Consider the following 10,087-nt stretch of genomic DNA (forward strand, 5'->3'; position numbering starts at 1 on the left):
AGCTGGTAATTGGGCCCAAATGTAACAAAGAGCGTCAGTCAGTCCTAGCATAGAGTTGATTAGATCACTGCGACTAGGGCAGATATTTACAGGAGCATACTGATACTGTTAAGGCATATAAGCATGTTAGAAGTTTATCATGTTTTCAAAAGAAGTATGGACACAGTAATAACAAAAACCCCACAGAAACTCATTTCTGGGACTTTGTCCTCTGTCCCAGCACAGCTCTTTAAAAGCCCATTTGTCACGTGTTCATCCAGGTATAAAATGAGCGTCAAAGCACATACCCAGAGGTGACTATTAACAGGCCTGTCCTCATCCAACTCTGACCTATTGCATTAAATTTCTAGTGCTCTGTTTGATGAACTGTGAATCTGTGGTGTCTTCATAGAGGTTGCTGTGATCCTAATTAAGAAAACTGTCATTTTAATATTGCATTTGTATCACATGGTTTGCTGCAATTTTCTCACGTGCTACTACTAAACAAACCTTCCCTTTGCCTTTGTAGGTTACACAAATGGACCAGAAACTGAACCTCATCACAGATATGCTGCATCATCTGGTTTCCCGTCAGCAGGGGGATCAAGGGAACAACAGGTCATCTCAGAGAGGCAACAATGTCAATTCGGATCTTTTCCTCCCTAATAACACCCTGCCGACCTATGAGCAACTGACAGTACCGAGAAGAAATGAAGATGATATATCCTGATGTGATATAAGTCCGGGTTGGGTTCTTCCCACCTTTCTCCTTTAAATGGGACTGAACGCTGAGAACCTGGAAGGAATTAAGTCCATCAGCCATCCAAGAAAACACGCGACTACTGTATCTATACCACTAGTCTCAAATACGTTCTTCTAAAGCCGCTCGTAGTAGCCGAAGGATTGCCAGGCCGTCTTCTACCAGGCAAAACTTACTGAAGCTCCACGTTGATTTTGTTCACAAATAAATGATCACAACTCATTATTTTTCAGAAAGACCAAAATGATGTAAAGACAGGCAAATGGCAAGGATTTAGAGCTCCTTTAATAATAATAATAGTAATAATAATATTCTAATAATACTTGAACTTAGATGGAAAAAGTGCATTCTGTTTATGAATCTGCAGATAGCAATATATTTCTACTACTAAGGTTTTTAAAACAAACTAGGATAACTTATGTTGTTTTTATTGTATAAACGTACACTAACATTCTAGAGAATGACAAACCACATACTGAATGATTTTCTTTTTCTGTTATATTTTAATGTTGCTACATAAACAGTTATCAGATAATGACCAGGTTTTTTAGATCTGTTTTTCTTCAGGGAGGAACTAATCCTTAATCTGGAACAATACTATTTATAGTGGAAAGTGCTATAGATTTTTTAAGATACCAGTTTTTCATGGGGAGACAATAAAGTATTACATAGAAAAAATGATTCTGCTTTCTAGAAAATTGTTGCCAAAGAATATATATATATAAATAGAAAACACAGTGGTCTGAATGTACTTGTCCTGAAATAGCTTTTTAAAAAGAAGGCCCACTACTTCTTAAATCTACTGGGTTTTAGCTTAGAGTCACCAAGAATAGTACAAGAGGCTGAAGTGACTGGACTTGCTGGTCAAGTGCTTGAGCTGGCCACTTACTGAGCTTCCGTAATCCTCGCAGGAACCAAGGCCCCAGTTCAGGAAAGCATCTCTCATCCAGACAGCAAATATGACAATTTGATAGTTTCCTGAATAATGTCTTCAGAAATTCAACTCCCTACAAGCATAATTTGGTATTGAAAAGTGCCAGCTCTAATTTAGAGGACCGAGGGCCTCAGCTCCAACCCACAGAGCTGAACCACCTTACCCCACGATAGTTGCCATAAAGCCAGCAGTGCTTGGCTCAGCGTGATTTTTCACAGACGCAACGTGAGCAGGATTTGGGCTTTGATTACTAAGGTACCTCTACCCTAATAGCCCTGCTTTGAACTTGGAACATCTTTAAAGCTGACAGAGCGTCAGGAAAAGCTATTTAGTCCAACGGGGGGGTGGTGGTAGCCCATCCCGCTGGCAAAGGAGGGAGATGTAGACAGATTTCTCAGCTTTTGCACATTGAGCATCATGCACATCCAGTGCACCCTGTTCTCCTCACTGCAGAGCCTGTACCCCATGGCAGTCACTCTCCCTCTCCTGGAAAACTGATGCCCTAAAGCCTCATAACTTTGCACAGCAGTTAACGTCACCAGTCTTTAATATCTTTGAGCAGTCTAAAATACTGATGTGTAATGAACTGAGATTGCAGGGAACCTTCTCATAGTGCTGCTCGTATTCCGGGCTTTCTTTTCAACATTTCATCTCTTTCATTTGGACTGCAGAGAAAAGTATACTGTATTTAACTTTACAGATTATATTACAATTATCCAGCCTCGCTGCTGCGCAGTAGATAAATGTTAAGGGTGTAGAAATTTACAGGCACAAACAGGAATTGTATCTGGGCATTATGTTTTATAGAAATCAAAATTATTGTCATGATTTTGAACATTTTTTAAATGAGATTCACTATGTAATTTCAGGTTATCAATCAGCCTGTTAATTTCCTAATAAAATACAGGACAAGAGTGCCATGTCTTTTGGTTATTCTAAAATCCAAACACTTGATACACACAGGAAAGCTTTGCTTTTCTTTTTTCTCTTAGTCCACTGTAGAATGTACAGATGTCTTATTTGCAATGCAGGACTGGAAACCTTCTGCTGATTCGTTACTAAAGAAATAAAAGAAAAATAGGACTTAATCAGCTGGGATGGCTTTGGGGAGAAGGGAGTGTGTTGTAGCCCTAGCTGAAAGCAGCCAGGTCTGTGCATTTCTAGGGGCATTGTGTTAACCAGAAAATGCATCCATTCCTACCTCTTCGTTCCCAAGACCGTACCTACATTTTCTGTTCGGCAGCTAATCTCAGTGATAGCAGTCTGGCACAGCAAATGTTTCGTGCGAAAGATAATTTCCCTTTCCTGATGCGTCAGTTTGTCTATGTCCATCCAAGAATCACCATTACAAAATCCTGGGAATAACCAGGTTTTACAGATTCTCAAGGCTGTTGGTGAGTTGTCGCGAGGTTGGTGATTCCTCACCTAGGTCCAGCTGATCCTTTCAGGGAAAGCACCAGCTCTGAGATCTGCCACTTGAAATCTGATAATCCACCTCACCCTGAGAAAAAGAAGATGATCCATTTTCCTGGCTGAAGAGGGATGTCACAAAATGAGCCATCCAAATTTGCCATGCAGCTGCCTGGAGCTAACCATTCCCAAGTGCTCACCGGAGAAAGGTCTGACCTCTCTGCTCGGAGGACCAGAATGGATTTATCTTGCCTGCTGGGGCTTCATACCTCAATGATCTCTCCTGAAAGTAAGCACCTCGGCATCTTTCCTTCACAGAGCATTGTGGAACGGCAGCAGCAGGAAGATGAGCTGAACAGTCCAACGCCCGACCAACCTGAAGTAACCAGTGAGTATATGTTTCTGCTGAAACCTTACCTGCTGTTGTCTGCTGTGCATCCAAACTGTCCAGAGTGGGGTTTTTTTTTAAGTGGGTAGGAAATGTTTGTAAATAGCTTGCTTGAAAGGAAGCAAAGGAAACTGTAAGGTAGGCAAAGCATTGACTTGATAATTTTCTACCTGTAAACTGTGTTAAAATAAAGGCATCTGAGGCTACAGAAAGGAGTCTTTTTCTTAGAGCAGCTCAATAGCAGTTTGCATTTCAAGGCTGGTGTAAGCTAGGCCTGGACTCCCATCCCTGCCTAAAAAACTAAAGGTCAGCTAAAAAAAAAAGTAATTTAAAAAAATGTGAGCTGGCTCAGCTTCCTCAGCCTACCAGGGGATGCCAGATACAGAAGGTAGGAAGCCAGTGATTAGCAGAGGAGGAGAAACATGGGGCTGCCCAGCTGAAGGTGGTGATGAAAGCTCAGCCTGTCTCACTCCACAGCTGAGGCAGATTACTGTGCAAGTTTGCAAAAAGAAAGATTAATGGGAAGAGGAGGGGATGTGTGCGAGGGAGGAGGTTTAGTAGATGAGCAAAAGCATGGGCTCCTGGGTAGAGGGCTGTGTTGGGATTCAAGAGACAGAAGGACTGTGCCTGGCATCAGCATTAATCTACAGTGTGTCCTCAGGGTGAGTTTTTTCACCTGTTTGGCCACATCTGTTTTGCTCTTTCTTCTGGTCAGCCCACTTGTCTATTTAGACCACAAATTTTTCAGTACAGGGATGGCCCCTTTCTGTATGTTTGCTTAGTACATAGCACAAAGGGACCCCCACTCTGGGGACTTGAGGTACCACTCTCATATAAATAATTACTCAGGAGGTAAAAGCCAGCTTGGAGCCCTGCTATATGTAAAGCCTTTATTGTTCTGAGCCCAAGGAGTTTCAGAGTTAGAAGTGCCTGCTGCCAAACTGACAATTAGAGGATGTTGGGTGTTAGATCCCCTTTGACATAGTATCTTACAAAAGACTAGAAGTCCAGTATTTTCACTCTTGTATTTTAAAGCAGGTTCATTTCAATTAATGCAATGGGCCAGCACTACACTCAGATACTAGCTGAGGCAGAAATCTTTGGATGTCAGTGGATTAAACAGCCATTTTACTGCAGCAAGTTAAGGGCTGTTGTTGCTAGCAAACACCCATGGGCTGATTTATCACCCATCAGTTCTGAGGAAGCTGGGAATATTCCAGGGTGCTGAGCTAAAAAGGTCTGGGCAAGAAACAAATTGCTTTCTGAAGTATAAAAAAGTGAAATACAGGAAGATTTTTGTTTCTGGGAGTTTAAAGGAGAAAAGGTAAAAACTGTTTTAAGCTAATCCTCGTGTACCCTGCTGAGATGTGTATTGCTTTTCTCTTTTCACTGATGGGGTGGTGGTTTGGGAAGAGGAGGGGCATTGAGAGGAAAAGGGAAAAGATTACAGGTCTGATGCAACTCCCATTTACGTCCTACTCCTGGGAAAATGTACTCATGTGCTTCATTTATGTACAGGAGTTGGGCTATTGCCTGCAGTGGGACTACTCAGTCCGTGCACGTGTACGTCAATGTAAGCCTTTGCAAGTTCAGAATGTGTAGTAAGGATATCTTTCCATGGTCTTTCAGTGGAAGCTGGGCTCTGTTGTTTCAGGGAAAGCACCAGCTCTGAGATCTGCCACTTGAAATCTGATAATCCACCTCGCCCTGAGAAAAAGAAGATGATCCATTTTCCTGGCTGAAGAGGAATGAAGCAGCATTGCTTTCCTCGTGGTCACAGAGCCATGTGAATTCACAAGTTTCTGTTTCCCATTTCTGGTTTCAAATCATTGGTTTATAATACTCTTGCATGCCACTCGCGTTTTCAAGCCACAACAATTAGAGGTATTTCTTTCCACTTCAGCAATATGAATTTCCTTACCTGCCACACTCAAACACATGCAATGCAATGTTTCTGCACACACACCAAAGGCTTTTTAAATGTCTTCCAATTTAATTCAAAAGTGCTTGTGTACCATTTTGCATCCTGGGCTCCCTGAACAGCGGTAGCTCTGACAAAGGTGCATGAAAGGCAGTGAGTTGTTACGCCGGTGCCATGTGGAGGTGACACTTAGCCACGTCCCAAGAAGGATTCGCTCCCATGCAATAATCAAAGGTTGTTGAGTTCGAATGCAAAATAGCAATTAATTCTATGAACGCTGGCTTTTTTTCTGTCTTGTCCATGGGCTGACCTTGATGTCTAAGAAGTGCAAATTTCAGCTGAAGCTTTTTTCTTGCGGTTGCAATGTCGAGCAGGTTTGTTTTCTGTGTTGTTCCCCTGGTACCCAATGAGATGTGCATTTGTGCTCAGCCTTTCCTCGGCAAGGACGTTGATACTGGGCCCCTCTTGCTTCTGCCTCAGTGTCTATTTTCACAAAACTTGTAAGAACTTAATTATTTTGTAGACCTTCTGTCAAGTTCAGTTGAACAAGGCTGACGGGTTCAAAAGTTATTAGGGGGAGGCAAAACAAACACAGCGTGAGTGCATTAACCTTGGGTTAAAAGTCTTGGGCTAAAAGTCCCCTCTCCCCCCCTCCAAACCCAGAGGTCTGGAAGAGATGTAACCCCTCACTTTGGAGCACAAGACAACCTCTAACTCATGGGGTGAGGAGGGGACTCCCAGAAGACAGGTTGTTGGGGGTTGGTGGCTCCTGCAAGGCTTGGTGCACCTTGCCTTTGGATCAGCTATTGAAAGATGTTGGGAAATAGCAGTTTTTTCTTATATTGCTCCGAATGACAGCGACCTAAAAGCTAATACAACAAAACGCTTGGCACCACAACAAAGAAAACGCAGGTGCCAGATAAGCGTATTACGAAACACGTCCATGTGCGTTATTGTAATACAGCGTGGTGTCCAGTGAAAAGATGTCTACATTGCTGGCAAGGGAGCGCTGCCGGGGAAGGGCTGGCCCGAAAGAACTGGCATTGTCCAAGTTCACTTCACTCCCGCATGGGCTAGCAACTGCTGCCTGTGGGGAGAGGCTTCCTGGGGGGGCCTGACATGAGGCATTATGCTCTCTGCCCATGGATTTGTGCTTAAGAAGAACCGATCTATAAAGCCGGTCTTGAAACCATCTTGGAGCTGCATTTGCTTCAGAGCTAGCATTGCTCTGGCGAGCTGCCCAGGGATTTAGGCTCAGTTAATCCAGACTTGGCTCTCCATGGCAGACACCCATGGAACAAAGGAAATAAAGCTTCCACGACCCCGTCGAGTTGCTGGTCAATCACTCGGCCAGGTGCAGAAAGTGGGCTAGGCAGCCTTCAGCGAGCTCTTTGGGATCAGAGAGGGGCAAATCCCTGGCAGGGGTGAGCAGAAAAATCTTTAGAGATTTTCTTGCCGTGATTTCCCAAGTCTGGGAGCATTGCATTCCAAACCCCCGGTGCCTGTGCGTTTCACACAACCTTTAAAGCCAGCTGTGCTGAAATGCATCACTGCTGCTTTCTGTGCTGGCAGTCTTATAAGGAAATAAAAAATAAGAAGCCAAGGAGGAAAATAAATTCAGTTTTCAGTCCTGCTTTATGTCATATCCTTAGGAGCATATTGATCATTAATTCGGAAAGATTAGTATGTTAGACAGAGTTGTTACAAGCACTACCAGTGCTGTAAGAACGATAAGCACATATGAAGTATTAGGATTACAAGCAGCTTGTGAGATGCTATCATCTGCAACTGTTGTTTAAGCATTACCTAATAATTTGTTAGTCCTAATGATTGCCTAATGGGGTTATTAACTGAGCTGTCTATAAAGGTAATTCAGATTTTTACATAAATCCTGTAAACGTGATTCAGATTTTACTCCTTTTGCATCCTTGGCCCTTATTCTGTATGTAAATCTTCTGCTTTGATTCCATCTCTTTTCCTTGATTTCCCTAGGGATTTCCTTCTAAGTGCTAATTGAAACACGGGATGTGGGTTTGTTGGGCAGAGGGATACGTGCCCTTCAGATCACTTTTGGGAACCATCAGGTAAGAGTTACCCACATAAGGACTGACTGCAACTGCACGAGGGAGTTTTCTGCAAGCCACAACATCTTTTTAATCCTAGTGTGCCTTTTAAAATCTGAATGACAGATGTGCTTACCCTGCTGAAACCCTCCTCTGCCCATGCTGCAGGAGCTGCAGACTCGCAGCCAGCACGACCTGTGCTCACTTGCAGCCATTATAGAGCAGATTTTAAATACCGCATTTGCTTAAATGGTTGCAAATGTTTCTCTGTTATTTCAGTCGGCAACCAAGCAAATATTTGATTTTCCGTTTATTTTCTTTCCTGTGCTGCGAGGTGGGGGGATCCTCAGCAGCCACGGGAGAGAAACCAGGAGCAGGGGAGCAGAAAGGTGGACCAGAAGACAGGTCCTGTCATTAAGCAAAAAATACTGCCCCAGGCACACGTTTCAGTCCCTGTTTCTCACAAGCTGAGCATCGCTTTTACTAACCTGTCTTGATCTTCTTGCACCCAAGTGTTAAACCTTAATACACCTTTAAAGTACCCTGAAGTGTCCTGAACCGTAATTTCCATCTGGTTCTCCCATTCCCCCGAGTTGATTCGATCCACTCGATCCAAAGCTGGTGGAAGGCGGCAAGGCTGTCGGCTGGCTCCCTTGGCACTTGAGACGGGCCCCCGGGATGTTTCCTGGTGCCTGCACCTCGCAGGCGCGTTAGTCACTGCTCCTTGGCATCGCAGCCTGTGATTAACATTTCCTTCCTACGCCAGTCCTTCAGACCGCCACTTCGACTCTGACTTTTTGTTTTCCTCCTTCCCCCCTTCCCGGCCGAAGAGGAGAACAATTCCTGGAAAAGAAAAGTGCTTTTTCCCCCACGTTGCCGAAACCTTCGCAGGGAGCTTTGGGGAGGAGAGAGGAGACTTTGGAGAACATATGGCTAAAAGCGTTTGGGGGTTTTCAGATGGTAAATGACCGATGAGGTCTCAAAGGGGTTTTATTTATAAATGATAGACTCCTGAGAGAGAAATAATTGCTGCTCTCCCAGGCGTAAAAAAGCAATTCACCTGACATAAAACCCAGGGATAAAATTAGCTAAATGAAAGCTAGATATGGCAACTGTATTAAGCTTTTTTTTTTTTTTTCTTTCCCCCTTCTGAATGGCGAATCATTTTAATTTTGTTTTCCCCTCCTTTCTTGGAAGGAGAAAAAAAAAAGCCAAAGCCAAAGCAGTGCCTTGGGTCTGAAAGAACAGATGGTGCCCTGGGCGGCCCTCCGGAGCGCTCTGCAGCGTGCATTCCTCCACTCCACCGCTCAGATAACTGAGTTATACAGCACACGACCATCTGGTGTATGACACATCTTGTGTCCCCTGGACAATGCCCCGGCAAACCTCTTCAGGGGAGAGGTTAGTTTCTAGGGTAACAGCAGCATGTGCAGCTCCAGGCCTTATTGAGATTCAGGGCTCCTCACTTGTCCCTATTCTTCTCCTCCCTATTGTTGTCACTTGAGCTTTTGCTGCTTGGTTACTCCGAGACTGACAATATCCATCAGTATTTTGTCCCCGGCCCAGAAACCATTGTCTCCAAATTTTGTTTCACTATTTATGTTTTCAATATCCAATGGTTGGCTGAAGCATCTGCTGTAGAGTGATAAGGCAAGTGCCTATTGAGGAGGACTGCGCTGCTGCCTGACAACGATGGTGTGAATTATTTAGGTTGTGGTTGGACAAGCCTTTGCAAAAGCCAGGGTATCCGTGAAGCACTGAGGTGACTTTATTTATTTGTCTGCTTCAGTTTCTTTAGGTGTTTGCATTTTTTAATCCAGGCCCCAAAAAAAGCTTAAAGCCTCCACAGACAAGTGAGCTCTTGAAGAAGTAAGTCTCCTCATTGACTGGAGGTCTCTGGATTTTTCCTTGCTGGGAACTATTTGGCAGGGCCGGGGGGGGGGGGAGGGAGTTTCACTATCGTTTTGGATTTCTGAGGGGTTTCTTCTGAAGTGACTGTGGGTTTTGAGTGCTGATATTCTCTGCTTAATTAAAGAGTCAGGGTCTGGACTATAACCACGATCAAGCACAGGGACTATATATAGAACTCTGAAACTCAGTTTTAGCAATGTGAGTCAGATCGTTTAATCAGCAAAAAAAAGTAGTAGATATAGATGTTTTCTCCACCAGTAAAAGACATATGTCCCACCAAATCCTTTGCTCTGTTGCAGAACAGTTATATTAGCAATGTTACCTTCCTCAGATATCTGTCATCGTCACAGCTAACCAAGATCCCCAAAATTCATCTTATATCTGCATAGAGTAGGCTGTTCATCCAATGGAGTTAAAAATACTTGTTTAAAAAAATAAAACATCATTAAATAATTATTAAAAACACACAATTAAGGAAATACCAGTGATGTCTAAGCATAAATATGCTGAACTGTAGGCCTAAGTGCTTTCTTCAAGTCAAGGTATGAATAACTTTAAAATACTGCATCATATCTCAGGTTAAGGTCAAGTATTAGAAAACCAGCAATAACAGTTAAGAGAGGTTCTCTATCTACATATCAAATAATAATAACATATATATGTTGTTATTGTGGTAAGTTTGTTATAATGTTAAGTCCAATTCATTATTTTCACTCATTTA

At 43.2% G+C, this 10,087-nt stretch overlaps 1 protein-coding gene across 3 annotated transcripts in view; it reads left to right on the forward strand.

Annotated features, from left to right (window-relative positions):
• The window catches only part of KCNQ1 (potassium voltage-gated channel subfamily Q member 1), a 371,004-nt gene extending 369,567 nt beyond the window's left edge, over positions 1-1,437 (forward strand). For all 3 annotated transcript variants that reach the window (XM_075754949.1, XM_075754948.1, XM_075754950.1), the window contains one exon: positions 509-1,437. In XM_075754949.1, coding sequence (XP_075611064.1) covers positions 509-709 — 201 coding nt within the window. In that variant the 3' untranslated portion in view covers positions 710-1,437. The remainder of the gene's footprint in view (positions 1-508) is intronic.
• The last annotated feature ends 8,650 nt before the right edge of the window (positions 1,438-10,087 follow it).

Source organism: Balearica regulorum, chromosome 5 (assembly GCF_011004875.1).
Source record: "Balearica regulorum gibbericeps isolate bBalReg1 chromosome 5, bBalReg1.pri, whole genome shotgun sequence".
NCBI lineage: Eukaryota > Metazoa > Chordata > Aves > Gruiformes > Gruidae > Balearica > Balearica regulorum.